This window comes from Daucus carota, chromosome 3 (assembly GCF_001625215.2).
Source record: "Daucus carota subsp. sativus chromosome 3, DH1 v3.0, whole genome shotgun sequence".
In the NCBI taxonomy this organism is placed as follows: domain Eukaryota; kingdom Viridiplantae; phylum Streptophyta; class Magnoliopsida; order Apiales; family Apiaceae; genus Daucus; species Daucus carota.
The window spans coordinates 826,429-846,690 of NC_030383.2; the positions used below are offsets into that span (position 1 = coordinate 826,429).

The 20,262-nt window shown below is 34.7% G+C and overlaps 3 protein-coding genes across 4 annotated transcripts; 2 read left to right on the top strand and 1 right to left on the bottom strand.

Annotated features, from left to right (window-relative positions):
• The first annotated feature begins 1,443 nt into the window (after positions 1-1,443).
• LOC108214390 (cryptochrome-1) lies at positions 1,444-6,306 on the top strand. 2 transcript variants are annotated; one of them, XM_017386371.1, is made up of 5 exons: positions 1,444-2,251; positions 2,905-3,123; positions 3,706-4,412; positions 4,645-5,402; positions 5,815-6,306. In XM_017386371.1, exons 1-5 carry the CDS (start codon positions 1,936-1,938, stop codon positions 5,816-5,818), a joined length of 2,004 nt encoding a protein of 667 aa, XP_017241860.1. In that variant the 5' UTR covers positions 1,444-1,935; the 3' UTR covers positions 5,819-6,306. The 2 variants fall into 2 exon arrangements, with proteins under 2 accessions (XP_017241860.1, XP_063944983.1); XM_064088913.1 differs by lacking the exon at positions 5,815-6,306 and having other exon boundaries at positions 1,467-2,251; positions 4,645-5,406.
• LOC108211989 (nodulin-26) lies at positions 5,840-7,892 on the bottom strand. Its single transcript, XM_017383723.2, has 5 exons — positions 7,695-7,892; positions 7,217-7,435; positions 6,916-7,122; positions 6,762-6,823; positions 5,840-6,674 (listed from the first exon to the last, which is right to left on the bottom strand). The coding sequence occupies exons 1-5, from the start codon at positions 7,845-7,847 to the stop codon at positions 6,455-6,457; spliced, it is 861 nt and encodes a 286-aa protein (XP_017239212.1). The 5' UTR covers positions 7,848-7,892; the 3' UTR covers positions 5,840-6,454.
• Positions 7,893-9,576: 1,684 nt separating this feature from the next.
• On the top strand, positions 9,577-14,455 carry LOC108210435 (probable protein phosphatase 2C 9). Its single transcript, XM_017381717.2, has 6 exons — positions 9,577-9,878; positions 9,983-10,130; positions 10,938-11,177; positions 11,265-11,541; positions 13,831-13,985; positions 14,114-14,455. Exons 2-6 carry the CDS (start codon positions 10,116-10,118, stop codon positions 14,249-14,251), a joined length of 825 nt encoding a protein of 274 aa, XP_017237206.1. The 5' UTR covers positions 9,577-9,878; positions 9,983-10,115; the 3' UTR covers positions 14,252-14,455.
• Positions 14,456-20,262: the final 5,807 nt, after the last annotated feature.

Genomic DNA, 20,262 nt, shown 5'->3' on the forward strand with positions numbered 1-20,262 from the left:
TGAATTGTAACGGGCTTAGAATATGGTCCTGCTTTAAAGAAGAAAGAATAAGGTCCAAAGAATCCTTATCTTTTCTTGTTTGCTAACCATTGATTCTCAAATTACATGTCTACATTCAGGTCTTTCTGTATGATAGAATTCATGAATTACTAATACAATCAGTGAACAGGAGTTTGCTTCGGTAAACTCGACCAATGTCTACTTTTTTACAGTATCACTGGTCTATTTCATCACGCTGGTCTCGAGATTTGTATTTCGCCAGTTATTCGAGTTAGATGACATGTTTAAAAGAGTTGGTTATATAAACAGAGGTAGAAAACTAGAATAAAATAAGTAAATAAAGAGGAAAGAATTTCAGAATTAAAACAAAAAATAAGAGAGTCAGCAATACATATCCTGTGTGTTAGTGATATACACAAAGACACTTGCTTTGTTGTCCCTTTCAGCCTTCAACTTGAATCCTCCTTGTTGATGTATGCCTGGACTGGAATCAGATGCATGAAGCCAAAATTATAATTGACAACGCCCTTAATTAAATTTCCTCTGCTCATCATTTTTATAATATCATAATCATACTTTTAACTTTTGGCTTTAATACGTAGGTCTTAATGAAGATATCATGTCTTGGAATAGAATGTTCATGTCGGTAAGAGTAATAGGATGCATTTCAAATGCTAACGGTTGAATCGGATAGAGTCGAGTCGATTCGAACACCGCGATCGAACACCGCGAAACTTATATTTGATTAAACAATTTGGGTTTAAGGTCGAATTTGTAATATCTATAAAACTTAGATGATAGATTCGAACTTGACTTAAAAACTCCACACAAAAATCCGAACATGATAAGTCCAGCTTGAATTCCAGTTCACTCCCTTTTAAAGTTAAAATTTATTTAAATATTAATATTATGATATATTTATTATGTATAAATAATAACACGCAAAATATGAATTGTTTATGCAGGATTTGTATAGTGTATGCCCATAGGCATATACTAAGCGCGAAATTTTATATGTTTGGAAGATTTTGATTGGTGTGGTAGTTGTATATGTAAGGGGGTCCACCATTATAAAGATATGTGAACCAATAAATATAATCAAATTTATAGAATTTCGCAAATTTAACATGTGCCTCTCGGAACACATTAGAAAAACCGTTTTAAGAATAACTAAAACTATAAAAAAAATTTAACTGAAAAAATTACTTTTGTGAGATGTTAGGAATTTAAAGCATTGAACAAATATAGGAGTGCATATCTGATTGATAAGCTTCTTGGAATCATTTGATCTATGACTTCAATAATTAACCTCATAATAATAGAATATATTATCCACATAGTTAGAATATATAATAAAAAATGTTATCTACAAACTGTAGTTGAAGGAACATACATGAATGATACACTATAAAATTATGAATTTTCCACTCTGTCAAGCAGGCTATAGATAGGTTGGTGGGAGATTTGTTGCATTGTTGCAAGATAAGAAAATAAGAAACTCTGCCAAATAAAAATCCAAGAAAATAGAATTTGTGGTTGTGAATTATCAGGGACTTTCTTACATGTCCCACTTCCCAAGCCAATCTCAACTTTTCTAACTCTCTGTTCATGTGTTTGCAATATTTTTCTCTCACCCACTATATGGGAGAAAATTAAAAGAGAGAATAAGTAAAAAGATTCACCAGAAACTGAAAAAGATTGAATTTTGTGTAATCTTTTTTGTTGATAGAAAGTTAAAGATAAGTCTTGAAACCCATCTCCAAAAATCCCTTTTTTATCTTTCTTTATGGTCCAAAATCACTGAAAACACAAAGAATATCATCAAGATAAGCTGTAAATTAGATAAAGTTTTGATCTTGATGCTACCCTTTTGATGCAATAGTTTAAAGATTGTAACTTTAGATATAGCTTTGTGTTTCTGTGTGTTTTCTTGTGATGATGTCTGGTGGTGGATGTAATATAGTATGGTTTAGAAGGGATCTGAGAGTAGAGGATAATCCAGCTTTAGCAGCTGGTGTTAGAGCTGGAGCTGTGCTTGCACTGTATGTATGGGCACCTGAGGAAGAAGGCCACTATCAGCCTGGTAGAGTTTCTAGGTGGTGGCTTAAGCAAAGTTTGAATCAACTTGATTCATCTTTGAGGAGTCTTGGGACTACCCTTATTACAAAAAGATCAACTGATAGTGTTTCTTCTCTTCTTCAAGTTGTTAAGTCTGTTGGGGCTACTCAGCTCTTCTTCAACCACTTATATGGTCAGTTTCTGTATCTTTTTATACTTAGTTGTGTTGTACTTGATCATGAATAGTTTTGTAGGTGTTTACTGGTTTGGTGAATTTATTATGTTTGGGATTTTTTGGATCTGTTCATATGATTATAATATTCTTGTTTTTGTTTAGAAAATTCATATTTAGTCAGTCACAAGTCAACTATTTAAATGCCAATAGTTTATTGCAAGTCAGTATCCTACTAATCTTTACTTTAGTGATTAACTATGGGTTCATTTCATTTCCAGTTTTTTTATTGATGTATTAATAATTGCCAGGGTAATTATATTAATATTGAATAACAGGGTTCTAGCTAATTAGTTTGATGGTTCTTATTGAAATAAGTCAATAGATGTACCTTGTCTATTCTTTTTAATAATCTGTAATCCTGTATCTCCTGTTAATGGTATCTTGTCAGATGATTATGTTTATTAAATCAAGATAAAGGAATTAGCATGATTACTCATCTAACTTGTGCAGTATTTGTTTCTATATGATAGTGTGATTAAGCTTATAGACTTTAATAACAATTTAAATATATATAATTTTATATTTGTGGGACATCTGAAATTCTTCAGTGTGAAATCAGACCAGTTTGGTTTTTCACGTTGCAACTAATACTTCATTGTTCCATTTTTTAGACCCCTTGTCACTTGTGAGGGATCACCGAGTAAAGGAGGTTCTAACTGCCCATGGAGTAACTGTCCATTCCTTCAACGCAGACTTGCTATATGAACCATGGGAAGTTCTTGATGATGTAGGTCAGCCGTTCACAACATTTGCAGGTTTTTGGAGTAAATGCCTTAGCATGCCTTATGATCCGGATTCGCCACTTCTCCCCCCTAAGAGAATTATCTCAGGTAGTTTCTTTCTGGTTTTGTACTCTGAGTTTCACTACTACTTTGAAATATGTAATAATTTAGATTAATACCTTAGTACGCCTTGCAATTCTAACTCATCATTTTTTCCTCATAAGAGAGAACCTCAGGAAGTATCCAATCAAATATTTTGTAACTAAAATTTTACTACTTCTTTTTTGTGTGTAATTGGTCCCAAAATTCAGCCAAGGTATTTTGTTGTCAGAAATTTCCGCAGAAGTCCAATTCTAAATAAAAGAGATAATTTTTGTTGCATATCTGGGCTCAAAGGGTGCATCTATGATTTTTACCTCTATAGTTACCGGGGTTCGGGCCAAGGAAACACATTTAACTTTATGGTGTAAAGAAGCAAGGAGCTGTCAGAAGTAGAGTGGCAAGTGTAATTTAGTAATTTTGGGGAAAGTATGTACGAAGTATATTTAGTATGTGTAAAGCAGCTGATTTTGTTTATCTGCACACTTTTGTTTTGAATTTTTGACTATTTTGCTAAACATTCGCTGTTTCTCCTTTTTCTCTACAACCTTTCTCATTCAGGATAACTAAAAGCCTGTTTAACTGTGTTAGGTGATGTATCTCTGTGCCCTTCAGACCCATTGGTATTTGAAGATGAATCGGAAAAAGGCAGTAATGCACTCCTTGCTCGGGCATGGTCACCTGGGTGGAAAAGTGCTGATAAGGCACTGACTACATTCATTAATGGACCATTAATTGAGTATGCTAAGAATCGCAGAAAGGCTGATAGTGCTACAACTTCATTTCTGTCTCCTCATTTACATTTTGGTGAAGTGAGTGTGCGGAAAGTCTTTCATCTTGTTCGCCTGAAGCAAGTTTTGTGGAACAATGAAGGGAACCAAGCTGGCGAAGAGAGTGTCAACTTGTTCCTTAAGTCAATAGGTCTTAGAGAGTATTCGAGATACATAAGTTTTAATCACCCATACAGCCATGAGAAGCCTCTTCTTGGGCACCTAAAGTTTTTTCCTTGGGTAATCGACGAGGACTACTTCAAGGCATGGAGGCAAGGTAGAACTGGTTATCCGCTGGTTGATGCTGGCATGAGAGAGTTATGGGCCACAGGTTGGCTACATGATCGAATTCGAGTTGTTGTATCCAGTTTCTTTGTTAAAATTCTGCAGCTTCCATGGAGATGGGGCATGAAGTATTTCTGGGATACCCTGTTAGATGCAGATCTTGAAAGTGATGCTCTTGGTTGGCAGTATATATCTGGAACTCTCCCTGATGGTCGTGAGTTGGATCGTATGGATAATCCTCAGGTAATTCTTTTCTTACTTGCTTCAATGGGTCATGAAAGTTGTCCTAGGCACGACGGTTGAGGGGGACATTCCCAGACCTGCTCTATACTTAGGCTTCAGATATTGTAAAATGGACTTGTACATGATATTGCAGCATTGCAGTTTGGTTTGTCCAATAATCATGTTACTGCTAATAGATATAAATTTTTTGTTGGTTGAATATTATTTACCGTTGTCACTTTTTATATTGTAGTTTGAGGGCTATAAGTTTGACCCTAATGGTGAGTTTGTACGAAGATGGCTTCCTGAACTTGCTAGACTGCCTACTGAATGGATACACCATCCTTGGAATGCACCACCATCTGTACTCCAAGCTGCAGGGGTCGAGCTTGGTTCTAACTATCCTCTTCCAATTGTTGGAATTGATGCTGCTAAAGCCAGGTTGCAAGAAGCCCTTGCACAGATGTGGCAACATGAAGCAGCATCCAGAGCAGTAATTGAGAATGGAACTGAAGAAGGGTTAGGAGACTCATCTGATTCGGCCCCCATTGCGTTTCCACAAGACATGGAAGAGGACCGTACAACATTAAGGAACAATCCAACAACTACAACAATTCGGCGTTATGAGGATCAGATGGTCCCAAGCATGACCACTTCCTTGGTAAGGGTTGAAGAGGAAGAAACTTCTTCTGATCTTCGAGTAGAACGTGGCAGAGCAGAAGTACCAACAACTCTTAATATGGACGAGGAACCAGGAACTGACATACTTAATCAAGTCAATAATCTGCAACATTTTAATATTGCAATGGCGCTGAGGGATGCTGAAGATTCCACAGCAGAATCTTCTAGTAGTACTATAAGGAGAGAAAGGGATGGAGGAGTGGTTCCAGTATGGTCTCCTCCGGCTTCTAGTTACTCAGAACAATATGTTGGTGAAGAAAATTCTTTCTTGCAGAGGCATCCACAATCTCACCAAGTCATGAACTGGACACAACGGCTTTCTCAAACAGGGTAAGCAGGCTTAAATACTCAAAAAAGATAAACTAAAATATAACTCTTGGTGGAAATATTCATAAAAAGTTAATCAACGAACATGTTACATTTGTTCCATAGTGGTAACTGGTAAGTAGCTGTTACTAGTTCCATAAGGTCAGCGATCAGTACGCTTATGGTGCTAAATGGCTAGTTTACAGACTCTGTCTTCCAATAAACTAGCAACAAATGCACTGCAATCTCATTTGGAAGGAAGTTACCGAGTACATGTGAAATCAAGGTATAGTCTTAGAAATTAGAATAGATATAGTCAGGGATTTGTCCCCTTGTTCTGCAACCTTACAACGAGCTTACTTGCCATTTGAAGTAACAAACACATATTCTGAACTTTCAATTTACAAAGCTTATTGAGCTTGTTAATTATTGGCAGGTAAACATTACTCGGGGAAGACAACTAGCCAGGTGGTGATTTTATGCTGGATGGGGGAGTCTACAGCTATTGGAACTACAAAACACACCTCGGTTCATCTTCATTCACCCTTCCTGTTAGCAGTTCAATAGTTGACTGGCAATTCATAAGGAAATGTTTGGAAGAGGCAGAAACCTCATCTAAATTTCTTCTTTGCTCCGTGTTGTACCATTTCTGCTCCTGTGCTGTATAGTAACCACAGGTCTCAGACGAAGTGCTAAAGAGTGTCTTACCTCTTATAGGGCATGTGCATTCTTGTAATAAAATTCGGTTTGTGCTTTTTATTTTTCAACTAGGAAGATATTAATATTCCACACTTATTCGCTACATTGTTCGGTTTCTTAGATGTAAAAGAATCTGTATGTTAAGATGTACCCTTTCATAGGCTTGTTCCATGTACATGTATATGCACAGCTTATATTTGCAAATATTTTGTAGATTTTCTGAGTTAAATGCCTACTTTGTCAATATAATAACAATGAATTAATAGTAAGTATATCAGATGCTTCTGTAAATTGTAAGAACAAGTTGAATGCTTGGACAGAAGTTTAAGAATGCTGTTGCTGCAGCCTACATATAATCTTCTTATGAACTTGTCGGTTCAGGCACCATTTTGCATGTAAAGATCGTTGTATATACTCCTGGTGCTGCTCTCTTCTTCATTCTGGTTTGCTGGTAACCGAAGAAGATTGTATATTAGGGCTGCAGTTGTTGCACCGAGGATTGGTGCCACAACAAATACCCACAAATTTTTAAATTCACTGGCGACGATAGCAGGGCCTATACTCCTTGCTGGATTCATTGAAGCTCCTGTGATTGGCCTGTGAAATGAACAGTTTCAGATACTTCATTAGAACACTTGTGTGCTCATATAAGACAAATTGATGCTTGATTATTGAGATAACTACCCGGCTAAGAGAACGTTAAACAAGAGTGTTCCTCCAATGGCAAATCCAGCAAGCCCCTTGTTCTGGTTTGATCAAGTTAATGAAATTCAGAAACTGAATGTTCAATTAAGATGTAGAAATAATGCATGTTGGCACAAAATAGAAAGAATCTTACAGCTCTATCATCATCTGCTGCCCCGCAGATGACAAACATGAGAAAAAATGTGATTATAAATTCCCAGGCAATGGCTTCAAGATCAGTAGTTGGATCAGAATACTGAGTAGTCATCGGGATCAAATCCTCTTGGTAATTAAACAATACTCTGAGAGTGAGACAAGCAAGTATTGCACTCAATAACTGCGACAGAACATACATAGGCACCTGCAAAAACATAATTTCTAGCGCGATTTAGTAAACAAAACCTGGGAAAGTCCCTAAAATTGAATAGAGAATTCCAAACTCAGACAAGTCTCACAAGCTTAAATGGAAACCTCCGGGCAGCAGCAAGACCAATTGTGACTGCAGGGTTGAAATGGGCGCCAGAGACATGCCCAACTGCATATATTGCTGCCATCAGAGAAAACCCCCATGCCAATGCTATGCCCACAATAGTAAGGTTTAACTTTCTGTCTGTCAGAGCACTTCCACAGCCTACGAATATTAGTATGTACGTTCCGATGAACTCTGCAATGACCTATATACATCAAGGACAAGACAAAATCATCAGATGTACATCTGAGGTCTAAGGCCTAAGGGTATCTCTAATAACACAAAAGCTTAATGTACATATCAGCTTCTCCCTCAATAAGGTGTCAAGAATCAAGAAATCCTGTAATTCGACACAACATTTTTTTTGAGGCCTAATTTGACATAATATAGGCATGTAGGTATGATAAGATATAACACAATCTGGCTGAAGAAGAAAAAATAGAACGCGACTTATAAGTTGTTACCTTCTGGAAGTAACTTGGAGAAACAGAAACAGGAAAAGCAGCTGCAGCAAATTTTTGCGTGCGACTGCGTTTTCCTTGTTCCATTATGGAGAATGAAGTTGGCAGATACTGTTTAGGTGACATGCTAACACTGGTTGAAGGTGTGGTTGCCATAGCTCAACTTCTGCAGGCCAGCTACAAGTCTTCAGTACAGACCTCTCCCTATTACCTCATATATATGTGAGCTTCATTCGGCTTTACATTTGTGGCCTTACTTGGTTCTGAAATCGACATGAGATATTTTACTACAATAAATCAAATTCCTAGTGAGACTTGGCATGCAATCATAGCTTGACAAAAACTTGTTAGTCCTTTAGACCTTTTCAAACAATGCAGAATATGAATATTTCAGAACCTAAATAATTATTACAAGAGTCTCATGCTCATTTAGGTTGTAAGAGATGAAATCAGATTCTAATAAACTAAAATTTCTATCTTAACAGATTTAGGGATAAACATTCATTCCTCTTTACAAATTTAATCGTCCCCTCGTTCTTTCTGATAACTGAGTTCCTCTGATTCTCTGTCAACTTTAATTTTATTCACATTTTTTTTAGCTTTAACATCAATTATTCCAGCTAAAGTACTGCAACAGAAATATATTTCACATCATTATACTGTCAGTCCTGCAAACTAAGCCGGCCAATCTAAGTTTTGGCATCAAACTGAATTGACTAGGATATATTTGTTGCCGCAAGTTGATAACTGAACATTAAGAAATTACAAAAAAGAATGCAGAATTATTGTCAGGGTTAATAAGCAACTCCAGACTAAAAAGCAAATCAGTTCTGAGATGCCCCTGCAGTTCTGGATTCAATATAGGCCAAAAAACAACTCTTACTATAATATACTTGTAGTTTCTGTGCTCAATTGTTCTGAGAGGAAGAAGTTAGAAGAGAATTATCTTTATTCTTTGGAGTTCTTTCCCCGTATTAAATTGTATTAATATTCTTAGTGACATTTTATTTTAAATGTTTGATTTTTGGTTTTTCCTTCCGTAAGTACAGTAAGATGATGCAGAAATGACATGATGATTACATTGCATTAGTTTGAGATTACTTGAATGCTTATATCTTAGATTCCCTTTGGCATAGGTTAAAAGAAATGCTTATAGCTTGCAAAGCAGAAGTCAATTATAAGTGAGTACTAAATTTTATATTATGTGTTTAGATAATTTTTTTGTTGTTTAGAATTTATTGGTAGAAAATTTATTAATATAATGATAAATTATTATAAGTTATCTTTTACTTGTATATTTACAAAATCAAATTTTATAAATAAAAATAATTAACTGAAAAAATAGGATTTTCGACTTATCGTATTCTAATTTTTAAGCCGGACAGAAGGACGTATAAACCCGTTACACAAGCTGTTCTTGACCAGGTTTTTTTTTTTTGAAATTGAGAATAAATCTCACAAATATGAACCAGCAATTCACCGTGATAATTTTTTCATTCAATAAAACTTATTATCTAACCGTCAGACATGCAAGATGATCGGGAAAATTCAGACAATAAAACTTTAATGTCCGAAAGAAAAATCAGTCTTCTTCAAGAATCCTGAAAATAATCTCGGAACTTGACATGCAACTCTGACGACATAAATTTTTAAAAAATATTTAGTTATATAGATTTATAATTATATATTTTTGATTATATAATATTATTGGTATTATTTGTTATAAGCTCGACGAATTTTCGATTAACAAATTCTAACAAAGATTATTCAAAAAAAAAAAAACAAATTCTAACAAAGATTATTAATTAATAAAACAAAATTCGCTAAAAAACATGTCAGCAGGACATTAAATCAATCAAGAAACCACTTTGTAATCCAACACAGAATAATCAAACATTAAAAATAAAGTCAACCAGAATCTCCCAAAGTCAACTCCAACGACTCTTTCATTTTTAACCATCTTGTCCATACATTTTCTGAATCTTCTCTTGTAATTCTCTCTGGTATTTACAGTGTTTATATACACACCACGTATCTCCATCATTCTTGACAGTTGTCAGCTCCTACTATTTTCTTTATTTTTTATTTTTTTTATTTGGTTCTTGATGTATATCTTGTGAGCTAGTGTCAAATCAAGTGAGTTCAGCAATCAGCCGTTTTACAGCGGTTTTTGCGGGCTCTGAGTCGGTAAGGAAATTTCTTGAAAGTTTCTTGAATACCCACTTTTGTTGCCTGCATTAATTTCATCTTTTGTATTTTTGTGCTTTAATTTTATTTTGTTTGTGCTCAAGGGTTTTTTAAGTTGGTGAATTGGGGGATTTCTGGAGGTGGGTTCTTGGTGGAAGGTGATTTGGGGAAGGCCCAAGTGGTTGATGTTGAGGATTAATCGAAAAGGTGCAAGCTTTGAGCTGAAAGATTGTTTTGATGGCTTGTTTTAAGGTAAAGCTTTGATCTTGGTTGTGATCCCTTTGGTTCTTGCTTAGTTTGCTGATATTTGATGAGAATTGTGGTAATTGGAGATGATTTTGTGATTTGTTATAGAGAAGTTTGATGTTTTTAGCCTGTTTGAGTGTTGTATCTGTGGTTATAATTAAGAGCAATAGCCATGCTTCATATTTTTGGTGAATAATTAGTAATTAGGTCTCCTATGCTTCTGTGATCAAAAGAGAGATAGTTTATTGTTCATGGTTTTTATTTGTTTATATGTGTTATTTTCATTCATATGCTGCATAGGTGTTGATGTTAATCTGTGTTGTGCTTAATCATTGATGCTCCATTAGCTTTGTATATTTGTCACAGTACCATGCTTTGATTTGAATAGACTCTCAATATGCAATGATCTTGTGTTGCTACAAGATGTATCGACATGGTACATCTAGGAAATTCATGGAGATTCATTAGCTGCACGATTTTGTACCTTTTTTGTGGAATTTTGCTTCTCTCCCCTCCTGATGGTTTACCTTAATATACAGATAGGGGTATTTCTTTTTAAAGTTTAACGCCGCCCATGTCATTTAATGCCACATTTTTTCCGTCAATCGTTCTACATGGGGAATATGCAAGAGGACGTTTATAGTTTTATTGTATTCTATTTTATTTTCCGCAGTGAATGCCTACTTATGTATATATTTTTTCAATGGTTTCATTTATTTCTTATGCCATCCTTATGACAAGTCAGTACTGGCCTTAGTGATTGCATGTAAGTTTTATTTATTTGTATCACTATTCACTCTTTTTGCTGTTTAGTGTGCTGGAGGCCAGTCAGCCATTGATTCCGGTAAAGGAAAAAGTCGTGCCGGTCAAATTAAATATGGGTACAGCCTAGTAAAAGGGCATGCCGCTCATTCCATGGAGGATTATCATGTTGCTAAGTTTGTGAAGGTAGGCGAGCATGAGCTTGGGATGTTTGCTATTTACGATGGTCATATGGGGGATGGTGTTCCGGCTTATCTACAGAAGCACTTGCTCGGCAATATTATAAAGGAGGTAAGTTGAGGTAAAGAAAGAATGAATGAATAGTTGATGGCTCTTTGGCAATTTGATTTTTTACTCTTATTAATTCATGTGCTTCAGGAAGAATTTTGGACTGACCCTATGAGATCAATAAAAAGTGCCTATGAGAAGACAGACCAAGCAATCCTTGCCAATAGTTCCAACTTGGGCCGTGGTGGTTCTACTGCTGTTACAGCGATTGTGATAGATGGCCGGAGGTTGTGGGTGGCCAACGTAGGAGATTCACGAGCTGTTCTTTCAAAGGGGGGTAAGGCAATACCTATGACTGTTGACCATGAACCTAACACAGAACGTGGCAGCATTGAGAATAAAGGAGGTTTTGTTTCAAACTTGCCAGGTTCTTTACTGAAACCACTTTCTTGTAAAGAAATGGCTTAACCTTTTCTTCTTTTCTATACTCGTCTCTGTGCAAAGTGTGGCTCTTGTAGTTTTCCTAATGTGTACTTTACCGTTGCTATTATAAATTTAAACTATATATTAGCTAGTACTTAGTTGAGGGCGACATAGGCGATCTTTGGACAAGTGTTCATTTTTAGAACATCTTGATTTCTTCTAGGGTTATTTTTTTGTTATACCGGTTGTCTAGTTCAGCTTGAGCTCACCTCAACTAAACCCACTGGGTGCTTGCATAAAATCCCACCGCCATGGCCACCCCCTTAAATCCGTATTGCTTTCCTGGAGTTTATATGATGTTTCTACATGCATTTTGTTTGGTAATAAAAGATACACACTCTACCATAAAATCCAGATTTGTCATGATGGGAGTTGCACATTTGAAGCCAGTTCTGAGCACCTGGCGCGTTCTAATAAATTAAGAGCTCACAGTTGTTTACTTGTATGGTCAGACCCTTAAATCCTGAACATTTACTCATATAGGCATGTCCATAAGTGAGAACAAAATAAGATTGCTCGTACCATTCGTAATACATATCTTGTAATACTCATCATTTTGCTTTCCATTTGTGTGTGCTCTCTGCGTGTCCACCTAAACTGTGGAAGTGCAACCTAAATGTATCAGTTTTGGGTACTTCATCAATAACTTGGCCTTTTTTAATCGTTATTGGTGGTGGTAAGAAAAGCTTCAGTGGTTGGCATCATCAGGACAAATGCAGCACCTTTTAAGAAATAAATTAGAAAATTATTTCTTTAAAGAGTAACAAAGAGAACCATTGTGCTTGCTGCCTTCTTCCACCTCTAGTTTTTCATTGTTGGTTCTTTCACTATTACTGAACCTACCTTCTTGTTCATCTCAATCCACAAGTGTCAACTGTTCTTACTTTTTTAGTACCATATAAGAGAAGCAGAATAATTTGTGCTTCTAACTTGCTCAACAGGGGGAGACCTATAGGCCAGTTTATGATTAAGGCATAATGACAATAAATAGAAGACAAGACAGAGAACTCATCTTTGCAAGGAATATGTGATTTGACCAAATGATGAAGCTTTAGTTCTCAATCCATAGTATTGAACTCTTTAATGACATTTAAGGATTATAAAACTGGTATAAGATCCTAAAACTTGGTAAGGAAGTACAGATTGTTATAAATAGAAAACCGCCAGAGTAATTATTCACCACCAACATTTGATATGCGATAATTACAATAAATAATGAGAAATAAAATTAAAAACCGGGGGTGGGGGTGGGGGAGGGTCTGCAGTAATTTTTACATGGAGTTGTGCGCATTGCATGACCTTTTCTAATATAAATTCATCTTCTGCCCCGTTAGTAGGGGAGGTGTCTGCAGTAACTTTTACATGGAGTCGTGCGCATTGCGTGACCTTTTTTTAATATAAATGCATCTTCTGCAGTTAGTGGGGGAGGTGTCTGTAGTAATTTTTACATTAAGTCGTGCGCATTGCGTGACCTTTTTTTAATATAAATTCATCTTCTGCAGTTAGTGGGGGAGGTGTCTGCAGTAATTTTTACATGGAGTCGTGCGCATTGCGTGACCTTTTTTAATATAAATGAACCGAGCGCATTGCGCAAACTTTTCTATAAATTCATCTTATGCCGTCCTTTGATAAATATGTGAATATGTGATGGAGTGCATTGTGGAAGCTTTTCTATTAATTTATCTTATGCTGTCCTTTGATAAATATGTGAATATGTGGTGGCGTAAAACTAGTACATATACGTCTCTGGTCTTGCAACAAGTAGATTCAAGAGAGGCTACCGACGGTTAAGAGAGGAGATCCTACTTGGGGAAAAATAGACAATTTTCGGGTTTCAATCTTCTGAATTCTGCCCTGTCTCTGTAATACTGTACATCTATGTTACGCACTCTCTCTTGTGTTATCATTTTCTTCAGGTTTTTCAGTATTGTACTAATTAATAAAAAATGTGTGATATATGTGTAAATAGGTTAGTGTGTTTGCATTAGACATGTGTCTAAGAGTATCTTACCATAGATTCCAGATGGGCCGGCTGTGTAACGCTAGATATTGAAGCCCGCAAATTTTAGTCCCCTAATTTTAATATGTCTACTTTTATAGAAAGAAAGAAAAAGATATTTGATTTGCTTCTTAATGTGCTTAAATTGGTCATTAACATGCAAATCTCATCAGCCAATGCGGGTGTTAGTATTAACATATACATCAAGATAAAACTGTTGTTTGTTGCGTGTAGGTGATGTTCCTAGAGTAAATGGGCAGCTTGCAGTTTCTCGGGCTTTTGGTGACAAAAGTCTTAAAACACATCTGCGATCTGATCCTGACATTCAAGATGCTGTTATCGGACGTGATGTTGATGTTCTTATTCTGGCAAGTGACGGTGTGTGGAAGGTATGCATCTTATCCCCAACTTTGGAATATAATCATACCAAATTACCATTTCCCCCCTTTACCTGTAACCTTGCATGCGTATGAATGCAGCAGATCATTGATACAATCAACCGTGTAAAATTGTACAGGTTATGACAAATGAAGAGGCAGTTGACATTGCAACAAAAATGAAAAACCCGCAGAAGGCAGCTAAGCAATTAGCAGAAGAAGCTCTGAAGAGAGAGAGTAAAGATGACATCTCGTGTGTCGTCGTCAGGTTTCATTAAGAAACCATCTTAATATCCATTGCATCTGTTCTGCTGCAGAAACCAGGCGCCTAAGTTTCTCGCTTTAGATATGCATGTTTATAATAGTAGCTAAACTTAAACTGTTCCCAGTTTGGTTCACCTTTTACCGTTACTACAGAGATTTGCTAAATTGTCATGTAAACACAAAAGAGTCGAAGACAGTACCCTCAGTCCGTTTGTTCATTTGTTGATTTCGTTGCACATACATAGAGAATCATAATCGTCGTGTCATTGCATTATCTTCTAAATTTGCTGAAGATTAGGTAGCCATGGTTCATTGATGAATTTGGCTCGGGCTCTAGAATTGCATTTCATGATTCCGGTAAAATGATCTAGACATGTAAGAATATTATAAGAACCAGTCTAGGTAGATAGATACTTCCTGATACCGAAGAGGAGGGACTATCCTAAGCTTAAGCCCGGCTGATTCAGAAAAAATAGTATCAGCTAGGCATATCTATTGAATTTTCAGAACCCGAATATATATCAAGCCCGTCAAGATACTTGCTTTGCTCATTCTAATAAAAGTTTCTGTTTCCGTCATACGTCAGTGAATATTTTTTGAAAAAACTTGCGAAGCCCGTCCTAATTTAGATTTTCAGATTCGTATCTTTAAACATTTCTTGAAAAAACTTGCGAAGCCCATCCTAGTTTAGATTTTCAGATTCGTATCTTTAAACATTTCTTCGTAATACTTGCGAAACCCGTCTTCATTTAGATTTCTAGTTCCGTACCACATATTTATGCATTTACGTGAATCACTTTGTTACATATTTATGCATTTACGTGAATCACTTTGTTTGATGAAGAAGAAAGTACCTTACCTACATAGCTATTTTCCTTTCTTAATATATTAAAGTTATTAAAATCACTTGGGCTACAATTTTTTTTTAGTATTTTCGTCTACCGTACCTGGACTAATTTCGATGGGCTTGCTCTAGAAAGGCATATTGGGCTCTTAAACTGACCAAATAAAATCCAAAAATCCGGCCCAGTTTAAAATAGTAATGGGCTTAAGGAAATAGTTATGGGCTTAAGGCTAGCTAGGGCATCGTTATATTCTTCATACACCTATTATAAATACACGGCTCCTCTCTTTCATCTTCATCATTCTTTCATCTCTCTTCATATCTTTTGCATAACATCTTGATTGTTGCCGCTTATAATAATATTATTTATTAATATACTTATTGATTTCATTTGCATAACATATTTGAAACTGCCACTTCTTTCAGCTACAAGACTGTGGATCTTATGATCTGTTCTTTGTTAGCTTTGTTCTGGTGGCAAATATTAATTCCATTCTTTTGGGGTTTTTATATAGCTCGAATTGTGTTTCCACTATTCGGGTTTCCTCTCCTTGGAACATTTTTTTCGTATTATTATATGAAAATACCGAAGTTGTGAATTTGGTCGATGTTGTTAAGCAATTTCATCGGGACTTATTAAAGCAATCAAAATTTCGGTTCAAATATTTTGGCTCATTGAAGTACAAATATTTGATTGCGTTAAGTAGTCCTGATGATATTGCTAGTTTGCAACATCTGTATTATCGAATTCAGGTTGACATGCGGATGATTGATATTTGCTCACTGATATATGGTTCTTTACTATGCTAGTTTGTGATTTATCCATTTAAAATAATTCAGGCGAAATATTCTATATGATATTATTAAGTGTATATGACACAAAGGGAGAGCACAAAAATTTGAATATCAGATTATTCAAATTCGTGGACCGGTATTCGGGTTAAAAGAATTAGGAAATCTGGATATATGATCGGAAAAATTGGAAAGAATATTTGGTCCGGATGTTTTTCTGAGTTGTGAATCCATCTGATTCACAATATTTTTTAAAATCGGACAATAATCCGACCTGAGTCCTGACTAATAAATTTATTAAAAATAAATAATGAAATACATAACCCTCATGGTTCTGCTTTCGTGGAATGCAATCCCTTCAACTTGACTAAATGTGGATACAAGAAAATTCTGAAACTGATAATACAAAAAATTAGAACATACTGATTTATTTCGCAAAATCTTAAGCTGTCATTCATCTAGAAAACCGATGTTTTCTTAGAGCATACAACAAATTTTGTGGAAAAACTTAAGCCGTAGATGTTTGCCAGAGTCTCGTGATGGATATTCAAATTAGAGATCAAATTGGATCACTTTTTATGTTATTAGTTTGATATATTTCAAAAAAACAAGTGTTGTTTTTGACATTTATCATAACTCAATTTTTTTGGAAATTACTTTGAATTTCATTGATGACACAAGTATAAGATACTTCTTCATAATAAAGTCGTTTTGACTTTTTATACGTAATTTGAATTGTAAAAATATCATACTTATATATTTACTTAATTTTATTTTTTTTAAAATAAAAATTTAACATTTATATTTTCATTCAGATTTTTAAAAAAAGTAATATATAAAACATTTCTACTTTACACTTTAAAGTTTAAATTATGAGTAAAAAGTAAACTGCCATTTGTTATGGGATAGAAGGATTAAAATTAGTCAAAGATTTTCAAATCAGTCCACATGAATATCGGATATTGTGGCATCAAGCTTCAAGTATTTCATATGATTGCATTTCCCTGGAAATTATTTCATATTTCAGCAACGACATAATCGAAAGTACCACAATTCTTCCAATATCTGATAGGCCCTGGAAATTCTCAGAGTATTGATGGATGGACTTTTAGCAACTTCTCCACTATGAAGCAACAACTTCTCCACTATGAAATTCTCATATGAGCGATGTTGAATTTTCAAAGAAAATGAACGATTTATCCATTTAAAATAATTCAGGCGAAATATTCTATATAGTATTAAGTGTATATAACACTAAGGGGGAGCACAAAAATTTGAATATCAGATCATTCAAATTCGTGGACCGGTATTCGGCTTAAAAGAATTAGAAATCAGAACCTATACTCTGATTTATTTTGCAAAATCTTAAGCTGTCATTCATTTAGAAAACCGATGTTTTCTTAGAGAATACAACAAATTTTGTGGAAAAACTTAACTGGTAGATGGTTGCCAGATTCTCGTGAAATACTTGATAAGTTACTCCCTCGTTTTCGAGGTTGTTTCCGTTCGTAGTTTGTCCGTAGTTTGATTTTTCTGGAAAATATGGTTGCATAATATTTTAATTTTTTTTTAAAATAAAAATTTAAACATCAGATTTTTATTTGAGGAAAAATAATTCCTGAAATGTATTATGTATACTTTAAATGAATCTTAAAAAGAGTGTTAAAATTAACTTAAAGAATTAAAGGGAACTGTAGGAGTACTGGTTTGATATATTTCAGACAAATTGATGATTTTGATATTTATTGTAATTCAATTTTTCTGAAAATTATTTTGAATATTATTATAATTTGAGGCGTAAAAAAAATATTTCTACATACTACTTTTTAATTTTTTTTTCCTAAATAAAATTTAACAGTATATTTATTTAGAAAAAAAATCTTGAAAAATAATATATAAAAAAATCTTTTTTACCTTTCAAATTATGAGTAAAAAATCAAAAAATGACTCTTATTAGTATTAAAATTAAGGGTTAATTATCTAGTTGGTCACTGAAGTAGGCTTAATGTATCAAGTTGGTCACTGAACTCAAAACGGTATCAAGATGGTCACTGAAGTGGCCATAAATATCAAACAGCTACCTTGAAATATAAGTTCAAGCAGTAAAAATATCATTTATAAAGTTTTACACATTATTTTTGAATGTTACCAAAACCAACTAAAAGGTTATGACTTCTACTATTTATGATAATATATTTAGATTTTATCAAGTTTATTTATTATTTATTTTTAATTAAAACAAAGAAAATAACTATATAATAAAATATAAATAAATAAACTTGATAAAATATAAATATATTATTTTAAATACTAGAAGTCATAACTTTTTAGTTGGTTGTGGTAACATTTAAAAAAAAATGCGTAAAATTTTAAAAATAATATTTTTACTACTTGAACTCATATTTCAAGGTACTTGTTTGATATTTATGGTGACTTTAGTGACCATTTTGATACCATTTTGAGTTCAGTGACCAACTTGATACATTAAGCTCATTTCAGTGACCAATTTGATAATTAACCCTTAAAATTAGTCATCGAATCTCAAATGAGTCCACTTGAAAATCAGATTTGAGTCCACGTGAAAATTGTATTCGGCGTCAAAGCATTTTCAAGTATTTCATATCATCGCATTTCCCTGGGAATTATTAGTATTTCAGCAATGACACAAATCGAAAGTACCACAATTCTTCCGATATCTGATAGGCCCCGGAAATACTTTCACTATTGATGGATGGACTTTTAGCAACTTCTCCACTATGAAGCAACAACTTCTCAACCAATATGTACATTTGCCGGAAGCTCCTCAGAGACTTTTTTTACTCGTTTCTATGATGTGGTATGCCTGCACGTCAGTTTGTACTGCAGAAGGTGAAGAAGTATACATATTTAACCAATTTTTCTGTACAATTTTTATATCCTTCAATCTGCAAGCAGTAAAGTTTTCAGATTTTCTTTGTAATTCGATCTGTAAATTAAAATTTATAAATAGGAGGGGAAAATGAGCAAGAAAGGCTTCTTAATGGTGGTCCAGAGCATAATGAAGTTTCATATGAATTTCTAGTGTGCATTAGAATTTAGAAAACGAGTAGAAAATTAGAATTTGACAACTACTATATAAGAACATCAATTAGTACAGCTCTGTCCATACTAATATACTATCCTTCATCCATGGACACCACAAGTAATCAGCTAATTGCCCTTTACAGGCCGCCACTAGTTTTCATTTGGGTTCTGCCCCTGCTGCTCATGATGCTCGTTATACTCGTCGTTCGTTCAATTCTTGCTAATGTTGGTTATTTTAGTGTAATTGAATTAACTAGTTGATCAATGTAATCATAATATTATATCGAACAAGTCAGGAGAGTACGGAGTGTATGCTTAGTTTGAGTTTATTATGATTATTAGTGCTTATGAGGCATGTTCATTGGCATTAGACACATCTATTGGAAAAGAAGTGTCTATTGGCATTAGATTTGTCCATTGACATTAGACACATCTATTGGGATAAGATGTGGCTATTGTCATTAGACAAGTCTATTTGGATTAAAGATGTGTCTATTGTCAAAAGACACATCTATTGACATCTATATATAGATGTTGCATTGATCATTTCAAGTACATGGTTCATTTGAAATACACAACAAAACACATTCTCTCTTCTTGCAGAATTTCTGACTTTATCCGATTGAATTATTTGGTGAACCACAAATAACTTCAATCTGAAAGTGTTCACACGACTTCAGAAAAATCCAAGTTACCACCAAATTTCTACAACAAAGATTGAAGTTATTCTATTCTGAAGATGACGAACGGAGAATCTGCAAAAGACATGACAAGTAAGTTTGCAAAACTAGACAAGTTTGAGGGTCAAGATTTTCGAAGATGGCAAAAGAAGATGCATTTTTTGTTGACCACGCTAAAGGTTGTGTATGTTCTAAGTACTCCCATGCCCGAAGAGATTGAGAATGAAACTATTGAACAAACAAGGCAACGCTGCAAATGGGAAAACGATGACTACATCTGCCGCGGTCACATCCTAAACGGTATGTCTGATTCCCTTTTCGATGTATATCAAAATGTTGAGTCGGCGAAAGAATTGTGGGATTCTCTTGAATCCAAGTACATGGCAGAAGATGCTTCTAGTAAGAAGTTTCTGGTCAGTAATTTTATGAATTACAAAATGGTCGATTCTAGACCGGTGATGGAACAATACAATGAATTGTTAAGGATTCTGGGACAGTTTGTTCAACACAATCTGAAGATGGATGAATCTATCTCAGTTTATGGTGTTATAGACAAACTACCGCCATCATGGAAGGATTTTAAACACACCTTGAAACATAATAAAGAAGATATGACATTGGTTGAACTTGGAAGTCACTTCCGAAT